Source organism: Clytia hemisphaerica, unplaced genomic scaffold (genome assembly GCF_902728285.1).
Source record: "Clytia hemisphaerica strain Z4C2 unplaced genomic scaffold, Clytia hemisphaerica genome assembly, whole genome shotgun sequence".
Lineage (NCBI taxonomy): Eukaryota > Metazoa > Cnidaria > Hydrozoa > Leptothecata > Clytiidae > Clytia > Clytia hemisphaerica.
This window is the reverse complement of record NW_027103495.1, coordinates 7,106-31,569: the sequence shown is the minus strand read 5'-3', so window position 1 is coordinate 31,569 and position 24,464 is coordinate 7,106. Positions and strand designations below refer to the sequence as shown.

At 33.3% G+C, this 24,464-nt stretch overlaps 2 protein-coding genes and 1 long non-coding RNA gene across 3 annotated transcripts; all 3 read left to right on the top strand.

Moving 5' to 3' along the window:
• The first annotated feature begins 8,946 nt into the window (after positions 1 to 8,946).
• On the top strand, positions 8,947 to 13,785 carry LOC136798667 (uncharacterized). The gene has a single exon (XM_067055314.1). The coding sequence runs from the start codon at positions 8,947 to 8,949 to the stop codon at positions 13,783 to 13,785; it is 4,839 nt and encodes a 1,612-aa protein (XP_066911415.1).
• An 824-nt stretch (positions 13,786 to 14,609) lies between these two features.
• LOC136798679 (uncharacterized) lies at positions 14,610 to 16,101 on the top strand. Its single transcript, XR_010845420.1, has 3 exons — positions 14,610 to 14,876; positions 15,178 to 15,244; positions 15,573 to 16,101. It is a non-coding gene; the product is annotated as an uncharacterized lncRNA (long non-coding RNA).
• Positions 16,102 to 18,922: 2,821 nt separating this feature from the next.
• LOC136798678 (uncharacterized) lies at positions 18,923 to 22,184 on the top strand. The gene is made up of 3 exons (XM_067055328.1): positions 18,923 to 19,020; positions 20,515 to 20,637; positions 21,020 to 22,184. The coding sequence occupies exons 1-3, from the start codon at positions 18,945 to 18,947 to the stop codon at positions 22,027 to 22,029; spliced, it is 1,209 nt and encodes a 402-aa protein (XP_066911429.1). The 5' UTR covers positions 18,923 to 18,944; the 3' UTR covers positions 22,030 to 22,184.
• Positions 22,185 to 24,464: the final 2,280 nt, after the last annotated feature.

Sequence of the window (24,464 nt, the reverse complement as noted above, 5' to 3'; positions counted from 1 at the left end):
TTAAGGAAAGAATTGTTTTCACCATTTAATGAGAATAACAAAGTCGTTCCATCGTTGCTAGCTAAATTGTTTCCTGTACTATCAGTAATGTATAAGAGGGAAGATTTGTGAAAATCAAAAAATTTTTAATAATTTTAGTTAGAGAGTCAGTATGAAGAAACCCCATCAGCCTGTCAGCATTCTCATTCCAACAACATACTTTTCCCTCTCTTTTCATAGAAAAAAGAAATAAATATCCAACTCCTACCTTTATATTTGGATGTGAATCTGTATTTAAAAGATTTCCAATAGATATTGTCAATATTTTGATGAAAAAGCTTGTAAAAGTCAAAAATTTCAACTTCACACTGACTGATGGTGGGAGAGTGCTTTCGAAAAAAATTGTTTTTTTTGCCCGACATTCATACAAATCACAACAACTGGGTTATCGAGACCTCGACTTTTTCTGACGCAATATCATGTGAACAGAACGTGATCATCCTATTTATTTGAAACAATGAAAACTACGCGCACATATGAGGAGCTCTCCGTCCAGTCGTTAGAAGTTCATGATGTTCTTAAAGATATTCCTGATACGCTTAGTTTTACTTAAGAACTTAACATGGTTTAAATTCTATTATAGTCAGTTCTTGTTCTTAGTAATTTCTGAAATCTGAGGCTCAGATTGTTCTTCATTTTATTATCTTAAGTGCCAACCCCCTAAAAATCCAATTAGGCAAATTGATTCAAAATACTTCTTTTTTATATACAGGTGTCGTGCAAGGTCATCGGAACATTTGCTCGCTGCTAAGGGGTTTGTAGGGATTCGAAATACCGTTTTTTTCCGTCAAATTATTGCTGAATCCCAGAATACCGAAAATTGAAAAAAATAATGACATCGTCACACCGGTTTGTACAGGTTCAAATACCGGCATAATGACAAAAAATAGGGCCAAATACCGTCACCGTCTGATTTTAAAATACCGTTTTCCCGTCTCTTTTTTCGTCAAATCCCGTAATACCGTACTAAAAAAGGGCCAATCCCGTCACACCGTAAAAGTACAACCCCCCCTGCTAAAGCAAGGTTAGCATTGCTTTTCTTTGGTAGAAATCAACCCCAACTATCGAGAAATTGTGAAATACGACTATGATCAAAGCGCCATGTTACCAGAAAAGCTAAAGGAAGTCTTAAACGATTCCTTAACTTTAAATCACAGTGGGGAAATTGGACATGCACAAGGGACAGACGCAGTTTTAGAAGAAATAAACAAAGAAGGGAAGAAATGGGTTATAGGTGTTCCCAACGAGACTCACTGGAGGAATTCATTCAGAAATCTAGACGACGTGACTTTGTTGAGTCGAATCATTTCATTTTCTGATGTTGACATTGTTGGTTGGTCCTCAAAATGAGATAGGGGATTTTATACAAACATTTACAATTTCTCTCGTAAAATTTTACTACAGAATTTTTTCGAAAATTTGATTCCAAAATTGAATTATCATAAGTGACTTTCTTTAGAACAAAGCATTGGACAATACTGAAGTTAAGAAGTCAGCCAGTACAAAAAAATTTGATTTTGCCGCCGAGATCGCTTACGTTAAAGTTCTTCTGTGACAAACTGGTTGGTTACCTTACCGATTACAGTAGTAACCGTCCCCATGTAAGTCTGGACGGAGAAGCTTTGACGGAAGACTTACTTAGATTTACGGAAAGAACAGAAAATAACATTTCACGCTTTCTGTAAAAGGGTATTGAAGAAAATGAACATGATTTTACATACCCGACCAAATCGGAAAGAATAGAGGCTTCTAAGCTTGAATAAAGAGCAGATAAAGGAATTGGCCAAAGGGATTGAAGATGAAGAAAGAAATATGGATGTAGATGATTTAAATGAAGGAGAAAACTAAAGTCAATTATCTGAAGTGTACACTTATTTCTTTTTGCTTTTTATTCTCAACAAATATTTGCGATAAGAAATTTAAGAAAGCTTTTTATTAAATCAAATCAGGATGATGAAAAATGAGAAAAAAAACGAGCGAAACAAAATCAGTGTACACTTAAATGGAATGGACTTATTCTTTTATGTTTTTAGATACATACATATTTTTTTTATAAGCAGTTGTATGCCCTTTGGTCTAACCTGAGATCAGATTGTGAATGTTTTCTGCACACCACGCTGAAGCTCTAAAGGGATGTGTGAAAACAAACAATCTGACCAATATGCAATCTCGAAATCGTAAGGACCGCGTTTGTCTAGAAGGACTGGGAATGACAACAAAGCTGCGCGATTGTGTTTATGAATAGGGCGCCGTATCCCTTTTTATTTTTCCGGCGCTCAACAAGATTCTTGTTGTAGAATTTTCCGCGGGAGCGCCTTTAAAGGTTTACCGTGCGCGTAAGAAAATTATGAACATCAGGTTACCTTGGTCAGGCTCGTGTATGCTTAAGTTCTCAAAGCATCCAGGCATATCTTATGATTATTATTTGCAAATCTGACTTGCGATTCAAGATAGTGCTCTATACCATCGGTAGAGCGATATATCAGTCAATAATAGAGACTAGTTTATTTTCCGATACTCGGAGTTTCGTGCCGTTTCAGGCAGTCTTCAGTCAGATTTTGACTGAAGACTGCCTGAAACGGCACGAAACTCCGAGTATCGGAAAATAAACTAGTCTCTTATGATTATTATATGCTTATGAATCATGCTTATGATTCACCCCGAGCCAGGCTTTTATTGAACTTTCGGTTAGTGTAAAACGCAGGTCACAGGTCACAGGTCGCAGGTCACAAGTCACAGGTCAACAAAGTGCAGACCGGAAAAAAAAATAAGATCATAACATATACATAACATAACATCAATACATAGCGCATTAAATTACAAAAAAGTAATACATGCTATTTACATATTATAAAATGACAATTGAATAGAATAACAACCTATTTTGACATAGTGACACTTACTTACAAAAATAATGACAAAATCATAAAATATGATGCCTAACAAGACAAAAGCACGAAAAATATTTATTATACAAAATGTGATGTGGATGGTGTGAATGGATATAAAATGGCACCAAACAGAAGCTTGCAAGGACCCTAAGAGAGTGGTTTTAGAAGGATGGAACTAATTAATTATTCAGTTATTATTTTAAAGTCTTAATGAAAATTTTTGACAAAAATATTAACAGAATCATAAAATATGATGCAAGAACAGACAAAAAAACGAAAAATATTTATAATACAGAATGTGATGTAGATAGTGTGAGTGGATATAAAACGGCACCAATCAGAAGCTTGTGAGGTCCCTAAGAGAGTGGTTTTAGAAGGATGAAACTAAATAATTATTCAATTGTCATTTTAATGACTTAATGACAATTTTTGACAAAAATATTGACAGAATTACAAAATATCATGTCTTACAAAAGAAAAACACCAAAAATATTCAGCATGCCGAATGTGATGATAACAATATGGCTGGATATAAAATTACACCAATCAGAAGCTCGCGAGTTCTCTGAGACGGTAGTTTTAGAGCGATTTGTTTTATTATATGTAACCATCATATAACATTACAATATGTAATATACCTGTTATACGTATAATATGGTTTCCAATATTTTTCTGGTCTGCGTTATACACGGCGCAAACTGCGAAAGATCGATAAAAGCACATGGTTAAATTTTGATGTTTGAAATGGTTTTATATGGATGAAAATGCTTGAAAATTATGTTTTTGTTAATTCTTTGTGTTTTCCAAACGTTTTCCTCTGCAATGACATTGATTAGAGTTAACCTGTCATCACTGACCTGTGACCTGTGACCTGCGTTTTACACTAACCGTTGAGTTTTCAGAAATTTTGTAAAAATTTGTCACAAAAATGACAACTTGAAAATTATTTCAGGCCGACATATATGCTTATGTTATGCTTAGAAATTCTGCAAATCTGAGCCTTCATATGCTTATGTACTCATGTACATGTACTCGCTAGTAAAATATTTGGACTATTCTCAAGTAAAATAACGTTTCACAATACCAAGCACAAAGATATTTTCAGCTCCCAAACGTTCCTCCACTCTTGCCCTAAGACTGACTTTTTCTGACGCATGCAAATCCAGTTTCGGTTGATTGATCTAGTTTGCCCTAAAAAAGACTCCTTTTGGAGGGTCTAGTATCCTCTCCCTGCCCTCCTTTGATGGTGCTTACTTGGGGCCTTACAAATCAGGCAAGGGGGGAAATTTGTTCAATTTTTTTAAGATCGATCGATTGTTTTGGAAAGTTCAATCTATTAGAAATCGAATTTACGAAGGTTGCAATTTTTTTCGGATACTTTTGGTGTGATTTTCGGACAAATATGACAGTCTCAGGCAAAAATTATACGGTAAAAAATTAATTAAAATTTTAGCTTGAGAAAATAGAGATCTGTTATATAATTTGGAAAGCTCGAAAAATTTAGATTAGTGATATTATTCCAAGTATAGGTGATTTGGTACCATGGCACAAAGTAATTTCCAAATCACGTAATCACGATACTAAAAAGTCCCTATCACGGGGGGGGCGTACGGGTTTGACGGTGTGACGGTATTAACCCTTTTTTCTATCGGTGTTTCGGTGTTTGAAGATAAAAGTGACGGTATTTCGGTGTCAAACATGCCATGCGGTGACAAAATTAAGGATTTTACCAAATTTTGCTGTCGGTGTTGACGGTAATCCAAGAAATATGCGTCGGTATTTCGGTGTCTGTGACCCCCGCACGCCCCCCTCTATCACGTCATCACGCAAACCGCTTGGGGGCCCCATCAGTCAAATTGAAACATACCGATTTAAAATCAGTCACTATTAATTAAACCGTTTTAAAGTACAACAAATTGACCCAAGTGACCTGAACTTTTTTTCAAATTCAAACGAAGAATTCGACTTAATACTATCAAGTTTTAGCACAGTCTTGCATTCATACTTATTTGAAATTCGAGGTTGTACACAAAATTAAAAGTTAAACAAAAAACAAATTGTGAGTCAACAATATCAATAAAATTCTTTTCTATATATAATAAATATTAATAAATAAAAACTTTCTTTTTTTCTTTGAAATGATAAAACTACAAGTATAAATTAACATAAGATAAAAAAAATGTTTTTCTTTTTTGTAGCATAAAAATAAATAAAAGGTTTTTCTTTTTATGAAACGATTAACTTCAGAACAAATAAATTCAGTATGAAAATAAGATAAATAAGGACTTTCTTTTTTCTAAGATAAAAATCTTCACTAAAAATTCACCGAAGATAAAAAATAAATAACTTTCGTTTTCCAAGAATGAGCTTCAGTGTGAATGCTTTCTTTTTGAGAAAGGATAACGTCAAGTAAACATTTTAATAAAGGAAAAAACTTTCTTCCATAGGGAAAAATATAAATATTACGTATAAATTTGTTAACTATGTAATGCTCTACAAAATCCAATCTAAACAAACAGATCGAAAGGCAATAAAAGAAGAAATAAGGTACAAAATAACCACATTCACCCTAAGTTTCAAATTTCTTCTGGCTACAATTTTGGACTCCCACAAGTGTTAAAAATTTCAAATATCCATTATCAAAAGAACCTTTAAAAATATCTTTTCAAAAATATTAATACAAACTGAGCACCAATATTTATCTTTCATTCCGTTTGAGTGTTTGAAACGCGCTGACCTAGTTGGGTATTTAATAGGTGCGTTATATCGACCTCAACTCACAGATATCTTATATAATACACTAGATAGAGCTTCTTTGTCCCACAGAAGACCACTTTCCGGTACCGACAATTTGTTCAGTCAACCAAACAAATCGCAAAGCGCGGGAAACAAGGAGGCGAGAAGATGGATTGATTGAACAAATTGCCAAATGTAAAGGTGCTAAGGATACATGTTCATAGCAAAAAAGGAGCGAAAGCATCCAACGAGGACCTTTTTTTAAACATCTGTTTCCCAGGCATAGCCTTCCTGGAAAATTTGATCTGTTGGCCAAAAGTTTCAAAAATCTTATTCCTAGAAATGAAGATCTGTTTCTCCTCAAAACCTAAATTTTTAATCTCAAAGTATCTTCCCTAGAAAATTTGGTCTGTTTCCACAGTTTTCAGAATCAAAATTTTGATCTGTTCTCCCAATCTTATAAGAAATAGGATATCTGTTTCCCTCTCCTGGAAATTTTCATCTGTTTCCCTTGCTTTTTGTGATTGATATCTGTTTTCCCACAGAAAGTTCAATCTGTTTCCAATGCAATATCATCTTTCTGGAAACAGATATCTGTTTCCCAATTTATTAAATATTTCCCTACTATAGGGGAATATTTGTTAAAACGGCCTTTTTCCGTTTCTTCTTCTTCGTCCATTTTCGAAGTTAATGTTTTCTTTATTCGTGCTGCACATTATGACGCCAACGAGGAGGTGGGAAAACGAAAGTGAAGACTGTATCGGGTTTACAAAGTTACAAAAAGGCTAGGTTCTAACTTTCTTTTGACTCGATTGCCGTTAACTTATAGTAACTATGACAACAAAGGAAAAATATAATCGACTGCGCCCTAGACCGAAAAGTAATTTCTGGAATAACCGAAATGATCTGGAAGAAAGCTAAATGTAAACTGGTAAAAGGCCGTAAGGGTAAAGTAGCCAAAACCCTAGAATGTTTTTATAGTTCTGCTGACTCCCGGGGGGGGTACTACCCTTGTCGACCGACGGGGGTGCTCCGCCGAGGTTCGAAAAATGGACCCTACGTGGGACTCGAAATTTGCGAAAAAAGTGACCCTGAATGGGACTGAAATTCCAAAATTTTCTCAGATTTTCTACTTTTTCCCCAAATTTTCCAAAAATAGGCACCCTACGAGGGACTGATTTTTCTATTTTGGTGTTTTTGCGACCCTACCAGGGACTCGTGGGAGGTTAAAAAAGGTACCCTGACAAGCGGAGCATCCCCGTAACCCATTTTGCCCTAGTACCCCCCCCCGGGTGCTGACTGTTTTCACAGGATGGACATTGGAAAGAAGCTTTTAGATGAATATGGGTTATCAAGATCATGGTACTTAGAAGAAGCCTCGTGAGTTAAAAATTAGAAGAAAGTTAGAAGTAGTGAAAATACATTTGTGTCAGTCATATCTCTGTCAGAAAATTGAAAAAGTGGTCTGCTTTCTGTTTTAAAGGGTAAGCAACCTCACAAGATTCTTGCTGCTTTTTATTAAAAGGCAGTCAAGGTCTATCCTGTTTAGAGACAGGACTGCGGAATAAATATCCGCCAAAAAAGCCAATCAGTGCCAATAAAGCCAATCAGTGCCAATAAAGCCAAGAAATTGAAATTGAATATCATTACAAATATATATACCATAGAATACTTGTGAAAACCTGTGCCAAAAAAGCCGAAAGCCATAGATAAAGCCAAAATAGCTGAAAGCCAAGAGATAAAGCCAAAACGAAGAAATTGATTTAATGTTACCGAACCTTTTGCACTTTTTACTTTTCTCATCATTAGTGAATTTCGCAGTAATTAAGGATAGTGTCTTTAATTCTAGTGGGTTGAACTATTCTTTCTTGATCAAAACTCCTGATATTTGTATCCATTTTTTTTTACCTGCCTCCAACGAATCTAGTTTATTAATTGACATTAAAACGTTGAATTCTAACAACATGAAGTTTAGAAAAATTGTCCAAGGTAACTTCAACCAAGCTCATGAGATGTTCGGTAAAAATGCAGATATGCAATCTGCCGCTAATGCGCTATTTTCCATATGCTGGTCGACAGTTAGAAACTTAAGTATTTGGAAAGATTATGACCTGGACTATGTTTTACATAAGGGTAACAAGATCTTTAAAGAAACTGGTATGAACAGATCTTTGTATGTAAGTGAGCTTCCACATTGTGTTTTAGTTGAAAATAATGTTTTTAATATAAAGGTTGTTAAACAAGTCAATGGAAAGGTAGATAGTAAAGTTCAAACTTTTCTCGACAAAGCTCTTTTCTTCAGTAAAAATGTCACCGGTGTCATTATTTGTATCAATGGTCACCATGTTTCTATTTTAAAAGCACAAAGTCTTAATGAAGATGTTTACATTTTTGATTCTCATAGTTTTGATCACGAGGGAAAGATTGTTGGAGGGTGGAAAATCAATAGTGATGAAATTATTGAAATCAAATGATATACCTGAATATATTTTTACTACTTATGGGCCACATTTTTACCAACTTATTTATATTGAAGCAAAAATGAATGAGGACAAAGTTAATCTTGAAAAGTCTTTGAGTAAATTTAGAAGAACAAAACTTTACTCTAATCAACTTGAAGGCAGTATCAAAAAAGAAAAAGAGGATCAAATTAAAAAATATCGAAAGCGCCATTACTCACAGAATTCAGATAAAATTATTATAAAAAGTAAACAGCATTACAATGAAAACTCAGTTCATATGAAAGAAAATTTTAAAGAATATTATGAAAAAAATGCTGCCAGTATTCAAGAGAGCAAAAAACAATACTATGAAAAAAATGCTGCCAGTATTCAAGAGAGCAAAAAACAATACTATGAAAAAAATGCTGCCAGTATTAAAGAGATAAAAAAAGAATATTATGAAAAAAACTATGATATCAATATAAAACTAAAAAAGAAGAAAAATTATGAGAAAAAATCAAATGGTAAAATAAAAATGACAGCGATAAGAAATAAGAAGAAAAATAAAATATAAAGAAGACATAAAAGAAGGACCTTTCTATGTTTGCGTCTCCTGTCACCGGTGTCTTTATAAGAGATCACTTATATATTTTAATGAAGAAAAGTACACCAAAAATGGATTTGATCCTCAATGCAATCCTGTTCCAAGCTTTGATAACTTATTTTACATCTGCAAAACTTGCGATAAAACACTTTTAAAGCAGGAAATTCCATGTCAAAGTGTGAGTAATAAACTTGAATTATATGATTTACCCGATCATTTGCAAAACATAAATAAGATGGAACGCGCAGTTGTATCACAACGTATATTGTTTTCCAAAATCAAGATAATGCCCAAAGGACAGTTTCCTAAAATAAAAGGAATTGTATGTAATATTCCAATCGAAACAGAGGAAGTTTGCAATGTTCTACCAAGAACTCTTAATGAAAGTAATGTAATTTTTATGAAATTGAAACGAAAATTATGTTATAATGGTCATGTGTTATCTGAGGCTGTGAGACCAGAAGTAGTTTTTTCCATTTTGAATCACCTGAAAAATGTCAATCCGCTATATCAGCACATAAATATTCAAGAGATTTTATCTGAAAATGCCTTTGACATAAGATTTGTGGATGACAAAGATGTTGATTTTTCTATAATTGGGGATGAATCGATTGAGTCCTCTACAGAAATAGTAGTGAAATTTGTAGATGATGAGGATGTTCAAAAGATTTGTAATTTTGGAGAAGGTGATGAATTTGAAAATGACGACCCAATGGATCAGCATCGGTTAGCTTGTGTTGAAACCACTCTTATATCCAAATGCCCTCATGCTATTGTTGATGATGAAAATATTGTAGTTGCTCCTGGAGAAGGAAAAGCCCCCTTAAATATTTTGAAGGACACAAACGTAGAAGTATTAGCTTTCCCTGATTTATTTCCTAATGGTAAATTTGGCTTAACTGCGTATCGAGATGTTAAACTCACTCATACAAAATATTTTAATCAACGATTGTTAAATTATACACAAAGATTTGCCTCAGACACTGATTACATTTTTTTTGCTAACTTTGTTTCGCAACAAACTAACTTGCAAAATCAAATGAACGTGGCTATGCGTAAAGTTTCAGGTCGAAACATCAGTGCTGGTATGCTAAGCAGCAATTTTAAAGAGGCAGTGAAAAATTTTGTTGTCAGTGAAGAAGCTTACAGTTTTATGAATACCGTCAAAGGTTCTGCTGCTTATTGGAAAAGTATGCTATCTGATGTTTTAGCTATGGTTAAACAACTTGGAATGCCATCATTTTTCATGACATTATCTTGTGCTGATCTAAGATGGAATGAGTTACCTTATATAATTTCCAAGCTTAACGGTCAAGAACTTTTAGATGAGGAAATATCAGAAATGCCATATTTCGAAAGGTGTAAACTACTAAATAGTAATCCGGTTATTTTGGCAAGACACTTTCAATATCGTGTTGAAGTTTTCTATAAACATATTGTCATCAATGGACCCCTTGGAAAAGTTAAGTTTCATGTCATTAGGATTGAATTTCAATTTAGAGGCTCTCCACACGCCCACTGCTTGATATGGGTCGAGAACATGCCTACATTAAGTCTAGACACCGTTGAAGAATATACACAATTTCTAGATTCTGTAATCTCGGCAAATATTCCTACTGAATCATCTAAACTAAAAATCCTTGTTGAACAATATCAAGTCCACCGCCATTCAAGGACCTGTAAGAAATATGGCAATAAGGAATGTCGTTTTGGATTTGGAAAGTTCTTTACTCACAGGACCATAATTGCCAAACCACTACCTGCAGACACACCTGACAAGGATCAAATCCTATTAAAACAGAAAGAATTACTATCTAAAGTGAAAAAGTATATCGATGAATTTTTAAACCCTCAAAAGAGAAACTTTTTGTATCCTCAAAAACCAAATTATGAAGAGATGATTCCCGATATGAATGAAGTTCTTGAATCTTTAGATATTTCTCTTGATGAGTATGAAAATGCTTTGTCTATATCTACTGATGAAAATGACTTTCAGGTTCATCTTAAGAGAGGTACAAATTCTTGTTTTGTCAATAATTATTTTGATGAAGGTTTGCTTGCATGGCAAGCAAATATTGACCTCCAACCAGTTTTTAATCATTACAAAGCTGTCCAATATATGTGTGCATACTTTTCAAAAAACGAAACTTCAAGCTCAAATGCAATGAAAGAGGCTTTGGCAGAATGCAAAGAACTTGATAAAGATAAGTTTGAGACTATGCGAAAATTAGCCCAGGCATACAGTGATAACAGGGAATGCTCTGTTCAAGAAGCTGTCTATCAGTTGATGCCTGAACTTTGGTTGCGCAAAGGTTACCCTCAAGTTATGTTTGTTAATACCAATTTACCAGAAGATCGCTTTCATATGTTCAAGTCTGAGGAGGAATTATCTGAGCTTCCTGAGGATAGCGAAGATGTCTTCAAGAAAAATATACTTGATAGATATATTGATCGACCAAATATAACTTTTTCAAACGGAAAATATAGAGAAATTGATTATTTATGCTATGCACAATTTTGCAGTAATTACGAACTTGACAAAAAAATTGACTACGCAGAACTTATCAACGACAATCAGCCCAATGTGCTTGATGACAGTGTTGTAGAGGAAAACCACGTTGAAAATACGCTTCCTAAAAAAATCCCTCTAATGAATTCGAAAGAATGCTTGAGATGTCGAAAAGCTAGAAAAGTTCTCAGAACATACACTCCAAATCGCCATTTGTACCCAGAGAAGTATGCTCACCATCTCTTAATGTTGTTTTATCCCTTTCGTAAAGAGGAAGATCTCAAATTAGATGGCTCATATGTGTTGAAATTATCTGACCCTGATGTTTTGGAAAAGGTTAATAGAAACAGAGAAATATTTGAACCAAACTCTGAAATGGTAGAAATGGCCTTACAAAACTATAGAAATGATTTATTAACCAATCAGAACTCTTTTTCACAACAGGAGGATGATGAGGTGTTCGAGTTATTAAATGAGGAACTAGATAACAATACAGAAGTTGAGGAGGAGCCACATATTGAAGATTTGGCTAACTTAGCTCCTGCCGCTGTTCGTAATACAGCCCTTTCAGAGGAAGAACTAAGATTGAACATTGAGTCTTTGAACGAAAAGCAACGAGAAATTTTCGATGTTGTCTACATGTCAATTAAACGATATATACAGAATAAGAATTTAGAATCACCAGAAGCACTTGAACCACTTCGTATATTTTTAACTGCGGCTGGTGGATGTGGAAAAAGCTATCTCCTCAAATGTCTATATGATGTTTTAAACAAGCTTCTTTGTCGAAAGGGCGACGCGTCTAAAGCTAAAATCTTGCGATTGGCACCAACTGGCGTTGCTGCAATTAACATTGATGGTACTACTATACATACTGGTCTTGGTTTATCTCGCCACGGGTTTCTACCACTAAGTGATAAACAAAGAACTAACTTCCGTCTCAAACTTCAAGACGTTAGTGTGATTTTCATTGATGAAATCTCCATGGTAAGCCCACAAACTTTATTGCAAATTCACCAACGCCTGTGTGAAATATTTGGGTTATCTGACCGTATACCATTTGCCAATAAGACTGTAATTGTTAGTGGTGATCTATATCAGCTACCTCCTGTTTTTGGTGGCCCAGTGTTTAAGTTAAATGGATTTTTGATAAATTTAATGAAGCTTTGGCGTGAATTTAAATTTGCTGAACTTAACAAGGTTATGCGTCAACAGGGTGACAATACTTTCGTAAATTTGTTGAATAACATTAGAGTAGGAATCATGACAGAAGAAGATGAAAGAATTTTGAAATCTAAACTTATTTCACAAGCTGATCCAAATTACCCATGGGATGCCTTGCATTTATTTGCAGAAAACAGCATGGTAAAAGCTCACAATGACATAATGATTGAAACATTGTTAACACCTGTGATTGATCTTTTTGCCATTGAACAATACCCTCGTGGACTTGTTGAAAGTAAAATTCAGGAAATAAGAAACAAAAATTACACAGACACTGGAGGTATACCTTATAAACTTACTCTTAGAGTTGGTGCACGAGTTTTGTTAACTACAAATGTGGACATAAACGATAGGCTTGTAAATGGACAACTTGGTACAGTAAAACACATTAAAGTTTTGAATGGTAGATGTGAAAAAATATATGTTCTTTTTGATGATGTCAAAGCTGGAAATGAGAAACGGAAAAATGATGACTTTGCACGCCGGAACGGTTATGTTCCAATTGAAAGAACTGAAGCTAAATTTGGTTTCTCTAAAAGAAAAGAAATGGTAACAGTAGTGTGGACACAATTTCCTCTTATTCTAGCATATGCTTGTACTGTGCATAAAGTACAGGGGTTGACACTTCAAAAGATTGTTGTCAGTTTTCAATTGCATAGGCAAAACCAATTCAAACCTGGTCAAATGTATGTGGCATTGAGTCGTGTTACTTCTCTGGATGGTTTGTTTCTTATTGGCAATTATTCATCAACTGCAATTATATCTAGTAAACCTGCTGAAGAAGAATATCAAAGACTTCGATGTAAAGAAAATGTACTTGAGCCTCTAGTTTCATTCTATCCGTCAGATGAAAATTTGGTTTTGACTTTGCTGAATATTCGTTCACTTAGACGAAAGTCTGCCTCAATCAGGCATTTTAAAGAGCTCAGTGATTCTGATGTTCTATTTTTCACAGAGACACAAATTAGCCATGATTCAAGTGTTGAAGAAATTGAATATAATATAAGGCCTTTTAAAATGTTATTTAATAATGTTGAAGACAAATTCAAAAGTCTAGCTGTAGGGTACAGAGAAAGTGTAACAATATTGGAAGATCAACATGTCCCCGGCTTTTCTTTGGTAACCTTAAAAAAGAGTGTGTATAGCACTAAAAAGTACAAAATACTATTACTTTATCGCAGTCATCAAGAAACATTGGGATTGTTTTTTAATCAGCTAAGTATGATTCTAAATGAAGAACCAAACATAGACATAATCATGGGTGATTTTAATATTGATTTGTTGAAAGTGAAGAAGCTCAAGAATTATTGCATCAGCTTGAAGATTTTGATCAAATTGTAACTGAATCGACCCATATTGACGGAGGTGTCATAGATCATATTTACACTCGTGTTTCATTCTATGACTCTTATCGCGGTCTGAAATGTTGTACTACTCTTTCTGACCATGATGTTTTAAAACTTGAGATTTCAGGCTAGTTTAATTTTGATTGTTTCATCAGTGTTGTAGTTCTAAAGTCTTGTATGTAGAATTAGGGTGGGTGGGGCAGGCCTGGTTGTGAATGAGGGGGGGGGTTGTGGGTGGTTGTTTGTTTTCAAACAGAACAGTTTAGAGTAAACTTTACAGTGGAATTAAGTTCGGTTGCTTGTTTTACATTGGATAAGGTTGGCAAAAGTGAATAAAGTCAATTAAAGTTAATCTAAACTGTTTTTATTTAGTACAAATTACTTTTACTATTTTCTAGCTTTTTAAAGAGATTTATGACCAACCTTTGTTAAAAACTTGAAAATTTAGAGTCTTTGTCCGCTGAATGTCTGAGAAGAATAGATTTTTTTTAATTAATGATAATGTTGATGATATTAAGGCATGCTCAAAGCTTCCTCTTGAACGAATAAGAATAGTTGAATGCAGTTTTTTGATTTTAATACCGTGTACGTACTAAAAAAAAAATTATATATACACAAAATTGTACACAATTATATTGAATTAATTAATTTAAGTTTAATTTCTGTTTAGAATTTTTTTGATATCTTGCTTTTTTATAAATTTAAATATTTTTTTGGATTTAATTATTTATTGTTTTATTATTTTGCAAAATTATACATTTTCTACACACCTTTTTGGCATTCTTTTTCTACAATTGACCTTTTTGGAATCATAGAATCGACAATAAAAATTACTTTAAATCATAAATTATTGAACAAACATTGACTAAAGTTAACATGGTTTCGCTTATTGATTGACTTTTGGTTTTGTTGGAATATTTGACTAATGAATTATTGAACAAGTATGGCTATTGAAGTTATATTTATTGGTTAGTTCTCTTTGTTGGATCAATGATCAATATATAAATATTATGTGATGTTCCGTCAAATTCCCAACAGCAATTGCCAAGGCTGTTACTGATATCATACGTCACAATCACTTTAATGGTAAGTTTCATTATAATTATGAGCCTATTTTTCTTATAAAACTCATAGGATTTTGCTCAAAGAATTTATATTTTTATAAGTTGAAATTTTCATTTTAGCAACAACATTTAACAATTTATTTAACTTGATGGGGATATTCTGTCTGTCTTGTCTTGTAAATATACCAACCAGTATTTACACATGATTTATGCTCACTTTTTACCATTATATGAACACTCTTCTTTCCACTTATGAGAAAATATTATCCAACCAACTAAATTGATTAAGACTTGTATTTAATTTGAATTTTTTTCTAATTTAGAAGACCATTTCCAGCAGAAACGTAAAGAAATTTCAGTCAATCGTATGTTCTGTTATATCACATTAAGGTAAATATTATTAAAAATCGTTTTCTTTTTTAGACCACTAGCACTAGATTTGTGGGGTGTTCCACAAATAATTTTTAGTGTTTGGCGGTTTTAGGAGCCAAACAAATGGTGTTCTAAGAGTTATTTTTATTCCGTTAGAGAGAGGAAAGTCAAAATTAAATTTTTGGGTATAACTTCTTGAATTTGGTTCAGTATATACCAAGTTATAAGCTTTAAAAGAAAAAATTCATATTTGAAAAAGTAAGGTTTATCAAAAGGGGTTTATTTACCCAACGCATTGCACTTTTGACACCTAGAAATTCCTAATTGAGTTTTTTTGTTCTTTTAGCTTGCATGGTGTATCAACAATAAAAAATCTTCAACTTGAAATCCGTAACACCCAAGCAACTCACTACTGCAAATTTTACAAATTACCTTGACATTATCACAAACACTGCTGCAATAATGACTTACCATCTCAACATCTAATCTTGGATATCAAAGAGTTTAAGAAATCACGTTCGTGCTGTTGGGAAAACTTTTGAAACCAATTTATCCTGATCCGTTTATGTTTCTATCTTGTTCAAGTTTGCCTGTCCTGTCATTCTTCCTGTTGAAGCATGTATGTCTGGTTGATTGATTGTTTTTGGTATTGTTTTCAATTACCTTTATTTCAAAAATTATTTCGTATGGACATTTATTTTCATCTTATCCGTTATGAAAATAGTTATTGAAAAGTTGTATTCACAAAACATTTATAAATCTTGCAATCATAATTATTACTATAAAATAGGAAACAATGATATATTTTATAAATTCATCAAACGATTGTGTATTTTAATTTTTTTACAGTTTATCATAATATTTTATGAATCCCAGTCAACGGAGGTCATGGGAAAAGAAAATTTATGCAGAAAATGCTTGCAAAAAATATTATATATTTTCTAGTTTTAGAATTTCTAATTTTTACTCTGTTATCAGGCTAATGCAAAAGTGTATTCCTCGCTTATTAAAATTTTCAAGTCTTCCCAGGGCAGATTTCCATAGGCTAGTTCAGTGTTGTCTATTTTGGCTATTTTTGAACCTTTGAAACAAAAGTTTTCATGACCAAAGGGACTGAGTCAGATTCCCAAAAATGAATAGACATTATATAAGCTTTTGTAAAGTGTAGGATGATCCTTTTTTTGAGGTTAGGCTATTTCGGATAATACTGGTCAAGTCATCAGTAACAGTCCGGCATCAAGTAGGACTAAGATATTTAGTACTTTTGACTATTTCTTTGTAATGCTATTCGTATAAGCATCAAATTTATGAAAAAATTATGTACAGCATGAAAAATTTATTTTAAGTTTATCTAAAAAACTCTTGTTGCAGGGGTGACTGAACTGAGCCTCGGAATTCCCTAAATTAGGATATCTAATAAAAATTTTTACTTCAAAACAATTTCTGATAGTAATTTTCAACCTTGAAGAAAAAGTTGCTATTTTTGCATATTGTCGGTATTTATTATCTTGTGCGTAAACTGGCACAGGATGTTAAGTCCGAGAAAGGCTAAGCACACTTTTTTTATCGGACTTAGATCAAATTTTATTGCTCATTCCTCAAAGTCAAATTTTAAAATAATCTCGAATCTTACAATCAGGGAATTTCCCAGTTTGACAATTACATTTAGTAGGCATTGTTGGTTGACATGTCGACTGTCATCCGTTTTTGGTTTGAAGTCATTCTTATCATTTTCCAATGTTTGAGATCAAGTTCAATAGTTCATAATTGGAAGTTTTTGATTACCTACGTTCCGGAATAATGATCACGCCCATAATATTTGAAAAATATTTTTAGTCAGCATTGTTCTTTGGCATGTTAGCTGTCATCCGTTTTTGGTTTGATTATTTAATTGACTAGAGGTTTTTCGAATCCCGATTAACTAACTCTAGGGACTCTACCCTCAAATTAAATGCCGTTCCGGGATAATAACGCAAATACCTCTTTTCAAAACAAAAAAACAGCAATAAGCTTCTACTTAATTCAACAAAATTGGTCCCTCTCACGTTTGCTTTCTTTTTTTCAAGATTCAGTGCAATAGATAGATATCCTAGTTGTTTACTTTAGAGTGTATCCTTTTCGCGAAAACTGTATTTCGCGGTCGAATATCTTTTTTCAAATTAAATCACATTTTTGTCACCGTTTCCATACTTCTGTCTATAGCCTTTTAAAAATTCTTTGTCGTCAACATCTAGAATCGACGTTTTTTATCTCGAACATTCGCTATGTCGAACCTTTCTTTCACGAACGTCGACCCCGTACGGGGTCCGCGATTTCCGAAATACAGAATAATTTTACCAAAATTTCCGAAATTCCGTAAAAAAATACTCCCAATTCCGATACGGATTTTTTGGGAATTTTTTCCTCGTTTTGACTAATTTTTCATCAAATTTGATTTTTCATTTACGAATTCCGAAAAAAGGGGATAAAAACTTTAATTATAATACCGAAATTTCGAAGCAAAAATTCATGGATTTCCGTTACCAAAACAATTTCAGAATTCCGAAATACCGAAGGAATATTGCCTGATTTCCGGAATTCCGAAGAAAAAAGGGTCGATTTCTGCAATTCCGAAAAACCGTACACCCCCCTTGTAATAGCAATGTCTCTAAAATTGCAAATACACTATTTCTATCCGATATAATTTATTTACAGGAGGTTTTACAAAACCTACTGGGAACGATGTCGGATGGGACACAAACCGAAATTTATTTATTGGGTTGGGGATGAAAAAAAGGAAAAAAATTAACAAGCAGGGGGACCGTTTCGACCGTTTATTTGGCACCTGGGAGTAGTTGACACCGTGTAAAAAACGCTGAGTCAGACTTAGGACCACACCTTGAATGTTACAGACCACATCAAATACAAATGCGACAAAATATTTTTAATATCCGCAGTAATATTTGTTTACTAGTACATCCTAAAACAATTATCTCACTTGGTCCCACCTTTAGTTGACTCCCTGTAAAAAACGCTGAGTCAGACTTAGGACCACACCTTGAATGTTACGGACCAGATCAAATACAAATGCGACAAATTATTTTTAATACCCCCAGTAATATTTGTTTACATCCTAAAACAATTATCTCACTTGGTCCCACCTTTAGTTGACTCCCTGTAAAAAACGCTGAGTCAGACTTAGGACCACACCTTGAATGTTACAGACCAGATCAAATACAAATGCGACAAATTATTTTTAATACCCCCAGCCAGCAATATTTGTTTACATCCTAAAACAATTATCTCACTTGGTCCCACCTTTAGTTGACTCCCTGTAAAATAATGTGAAAGGTAAATGTTCCCCTAGCCCTTTCTAATCCTTTTCGTTTCAAACAAGCGTAGAACCAACACGTCAGTCGTAAATGGCTAGAAACAACAAGTTCAATAAAAAACAAGGTAATTTTTGAATTTACAATTAGTAATTGAATCATTAATCGAAATTGAATATCATTCATCGTGGATTTTCAAGTTTCTAAGCTTTCTTGGGCATTAAACTATGATTTTTTTTGAGGAAAGAAAATCCTCTTGACCAATCAAATTTCTAAACCCAAATAATTACTTCATAGGTGGGGAGAACACCTCTAAACTTCCACAGGACACTTCCCAACTCAGTGAGGACACTTTTAGTACTCAGGATCGAGACATTCCAATGAGTCAATCGAGTCAACCCCAGCCAGAGATGGAAGCAGAAGCATTTGATGACATTCCATCAAGCCAACGAGAGTTAAAGGCAGAATCAAACTTCTCAAATGCAGGTATATCATTATGAACGTGCACATTCAGACACTGTAAAAGCTAACATTAGATTAGGTCCCTTCCCTTTAGAGGGGGAGTGGGGCAGGCATCGTTATTCTCAATTTCCTTGACATCTCTTGACCTGGCTAGTAGGTTGTGATCCTGGGACAATTCATTATCCTCTTGTTCCCCAGAAGTTATGTTGGCTAAACAAATTTCATTTGGCATTAGGTTTTCAGAGGGAATTATATTTGATTGATTCACCATAATTAATTTTGTTGAGAATTTAATTTCAAGGATGCTAACAGGTATCAAGGTTCAATTTCAAAGCGGCAAGTACAAAACGCCTACTAAGAAAAGAACTGTTGTTCGAAATCTATATTCAAAAAATTGTTTTGTAAATCTGATGCTAACACAAAGTTTTTTTAATTTACAAAAAGTGTTATCTAAAAGTATTAGTTTTACGTAGTGAGTAAATATTCCTTGAAAAGTATACTAAAGTTAAAACAAAAGCCAATCTTGATTTTTTCTTTTTCCTAAACCTACTCTCTCTTATGAATTATAAGAACTTTCCTTTTTCCTAAACATACTCCCTCTTATGACTCTTATTATAAGACGATAAGAATACACGTAAATTCTAAAAAAGGCTCTGTAATATAAATAGGGGGTCAAATCTATCTCTAGATTGTATGATCTGCAAATCAAATGTTGCCAAAATATTTCTTGAATCAAGCTTTTAATATTCATTTAACTGTGTCAATTTTTTATCAAAATTTCATTTCGTCAATACTTTGACATGGTCAAATTGACACCCTAAAAACAGCTCTTTGTATATTTTCCTACTGAAAATTCTACCTTGCGAAAAAACATCTTATTGAGCACAATAAAAATTTTTGCTACATAAAAGAAGTCTACAAAGGTATATTTAACGACCCTGTTAATATTTGGTTCAAAAAGGGTCATTTTGTCAATAAATTTCAAAGACATGTCAAAGGATTTTCAGCTATTACAAGTGAAACATTGGGCTCTACTTACTTATTTAACTTTTTAGATTGATCATTCTTAAAATAAAACTGACATGAATAAATAAGGTGCAAGGAAATATTTTTCTCTTCTACGAAGAAGTTCTGTAACTTTTATGAAAAAGCGCGGGAAAAAGTCATTAAAAGAGAGAAAATATTTGAAGTCTTCAAAGTACGATAAAAAGAATCACCACAAAGATTCAGATTTTGCAATTTTAATATGCTAATTTTTAAAGGTAATTTCAGCCGTTTTGAGCAAACACAGGCGTTTTACTTGCCGGTTCAATTTCAAAGTGAAAATGTAAAATACACTTATTTTTCAGTGTTGTTTATTACCCTTGAAAAAATTTTCACCGAAATTCCTTTTTGTGAGTAAGGGGAAAAGAAATGTCAAGACCCTTTTTTTTAAAGGTCCCCTGATGGAAAAACTAAACAAAATGACACAAAATACGTATATTGGATTTTATTAATACAGGTATAATTAAATTACAGACACAGCTTTCCAAGATTCAAATGCAGGCCCTTCAACACCTACAAAATCAATGCGAGTGGCGTCAACACCTAGACAATCAACGCCAAGCCCGTCAACACCAAAGAAACGTGGGTTAGAGGACAGTAAGTCTTGATGCTATAACAGTCAATTTCTTAGAAAAAGAAACATTTTAATTTTAGCTTACATCATGTTACTCAAATTTCTTCACATAAACTCATCAGCAGCTATGTAAAACGAATAAATGCATCATTAATTTTCTCTACAATGACTCCCTTGTCAATTATGTATCACTTATATATACTAAAATTTCTAGGATTTAGAAGAGGGGTTTGTTGCTCACACTGTAGGCGTTTTGAAACTGAATTTTCAAAGAAATTCCAAACATTTTATTAATAAACATCTTTTAGGTTGGAAATTAACACCTCCCCTCCTACAATTAAGCATAGAAGAGTACTTTGTGCTTTTCAGACTTTCATGCTTGTTCTCATTCTGCTTTTTTTACAGCATATCATGGTTATGTTTTAAAATTAACAAATGTTACGACAGCTGGGTCACCGTCTAAATCGAAATATTTCAGAGCAACACTGCATGACGGAGAAGATTTGAAATCAGTTGTTTCGTACAATCCAAACCTTCATCCAGTGATGAAGAAGGCAAAGTTGACAGACCAACCTGTCAAAATCTCTCAATTCACAGAAATTGTCAACAGCTATGACCATACAAAAGACTTCAAATTGGGCAACCATTCAACAGTGGAACTTTCTTCGGCTCCGTTATCTTTTGACCGAGTGAAAAATTTAATCCAAGAGTCCACCTCTATGACCAACATGATTGATGCTATTGACCAAGCTGTAGGTGATTTTGTCAACGTGGAAGTGTATGTAGAATTGGGTGACTCCACAATCGAAGAAGTTCCAACCAGATATGGAGTTAAAAGGAAACGCGAAGCTCTTATTCATGATGCATCATGCAGCGTTCCAATAAGGTTCGCCATTTGGAATGCTCACATTGATGCCATGCCTACAAGTGGACCCTACAGGCTCATGGATGTGAAGATCAACAGCTTTAATGGCAAGTATTTCACGACTACAGCCAACACAGTTGTCTCTAAATCAGCAGCAAGTTCACTTCAACCAATGGAAGTCAGCCAGCCACAAATCAAGACTGTCATGTCACCAGCCAAGACGATTGACCTATTTGAGCAAATCTACTACTGTCCAAAATGCAACCAAAAGTCCCTTCCATCAGACGGACCATTTTTGAAGTGTCAAAATTGTGGTGGTAAATCCCTGTTAGAAGATGCACCAACCAGATTTAATGTGAGACTGTCATTTGAAGAACGCCTAACACTTACTGTGCCGCATGATTTACTTCAAGCATTATCCCTCGGAGTAAACATTGATGTCCATGATGAAATGTTTCAGGTTGCCTTATTGTCAAAAAAGTACTCCATCAAGTTTTCATACTCTGAACAATCTAAACACATCAACAAGTTTGAAATTTTGAAAAAGTGACTATTAAACATAGCATTTTGTTGATATTCTTTATACCTAGGGATAGATGTTTAATTTTGTTTTATACATAACTTAAATCTTAACACAAAAACTTTTACTCAAGTCAAATCACACTGTTAAAAGATCTTATATTCTTTTGTTTGCTTTTCAAACGTTGGACTTAGGCACTATGTAATGATAAGATAGGATTTGTTTTAAAGCTTTGACGTGATTGATTTTTTACCAAACAAAAATGTTTTAATGTAATATTTTTTGTAATCCGCTGGTCGTTATTACATCAGATATTGCATTACAGTCTATTTTGCTTGCAGCCTTCTGTTATTTCAACTTCTTATTTTTTTTATCTGTACATAGTTTTCTTTTTAAACTACTGTCATTTTGACTTTCCTTTATTTAATAAGAAGGAAAAATTTTTTTTGAAACTTCATTTTTTATCTGTACATATAGATAAAGTTATATTTTTAAAAACTACAGTCATTTTGGCACCATATACGAGATTTCGTTTTTGCTAACTCGGCATTTTTAAATAACAGTTAAATTTCATATGGAGCAATTTTCGATCGAAAACCTAGAAAAATTCGGCTTATGATACTTTGCGCAAAGTAACGGAATTTCGTTCTGTCTTTTTCTCTTTTCTCTTTTTCTTAAATCAGGGGGTAATGTATATCTGCAAAAATTGATCTTGTTTATCAAAAATTGTTAAACAATTTAAAAAAAGATTTTTCTTATAAGAAAATGGATGGATTAAGATTCCAGACTTCTCCTGTAAGATTTCTTTTCTGGTCTATCTATCAAAGAATCAAAAAATATTTTATTGAAAAAACTACAAATTTTCAAGTTACAGATTATAGTCAAGCTTTTCGCTATTTCATAGAATGAGACAAAGAAGTTAGACCTTCGTTTACAACTTGATATTCAGCGAAGTTCCGTCTTATATCAATAAAATTTGAAGCCATTTTACTATTTGATTGCAAGATACAGGGATGTAAGACTTCGTTTACAACTTGATATTTAGCGAAATTCCGTCTTATATCAATAAACGTTGAAGCCATTTTACTATTTGATTGCAAGAGACAGGGATGTAAGACTTCGTTTACAACTTGATATTTAGCGGAATTCCGTCTTGTATCAATAAACTTTGAACTCAGCCCCACTGGAAAATTTGGCAAAAATTTCGTTTTTCGAAATTCATGTTTAAAAATTGCACTCCAAACCAAAGTGGATTTTTTAACCTTGGAACAATAGATTTTCTATCCCCATTGGGGTTTCAATATGAATTTTTATCTTCACTGAGGAAAAAAGTTCGACCGGGGCTGCGAGACAGGGTTGTTTTAAATATCAAGTTCTAAGCGAAGGTTACTTGGTCTTAGCTTTTATATCTGTTTCCTTCTTTGTAAAAGTAAAATGATTTCAAGTTTATTGATATAAGACGGAATTTTGCTAAATATCAAGTTGTAAACGAAGGTTCATATTAGTCTTACATCCCTGTTTCATTCTTTGTAAAAGTAAAATGATTTCAAGTTTATTGATATAAGACGGAATTTTGCTAAATATCAAGTTGTAAACGAAGGTTCATATTAGTCTTACATCCCTGTTTCATTCTTTGTAAAAGTAAAATGATTTCAAGTTTAATTTATTGATATAAGACGGAATTTTGCTAAATATCAAGTTGTAAACGAAGGTTCATATTAGTCTTACATCCCTGTTTCATTCTTTGTAAAAGTAAAATGATTTCAAGTTTATTGATATAAGACGGAATTTTGCTAAATATCAAGTTGTAAACGAAGGTTCATATTAGTCTTACATCCCTGTTTCATTCTTTGTAAAAGTAAAATGATTTCAAGTTTATTGATATAAGACGGAATTTTGCTAAATATCAAGTTGTAAACGAAGGTTCATATTAGTCTCACATCCCTGTCTCATTCTATGAAAAAGTAAGTTGACTTCAAGTTTATTGATATAAGACGGAATTTCGCTAAATATCAGGTTCTGAATGAAGGTTCATTAGTCTTACAACCCTGTTTCATTCTTTGAAAAAGTAAAACGACTTCAAGTTTATTGATATAAAACGGAATTTCGCTAAATATCAGGTTCTGAATGAAGGGTCATTAGTCTCACATCCCTGTTTCATTCTATGAAAAAGTAAAAATTACTTCAAGTTTATTGATATAAAACGGAATTTCGCTAAATATTAAGTTGTAAATGGAAGTGCTAGTTAGTCTTACATCCCTGTCTCATTCTTTGTAAAAGTAAAATGACTTCAAGTTTATTGATATAAGACGGAATTTTGCTAAATATCAGGTTCTGAATGAAGGTTCCAAAGTGTTTCTTCATCTTTCTCATTTGAAATAAAGATGCAAGATGTCTCTAAAACTTTATTGATAGGATAGGAAGTAATTTTATAAATCTCCAAAGCCTATAAAACTTTGGTAATG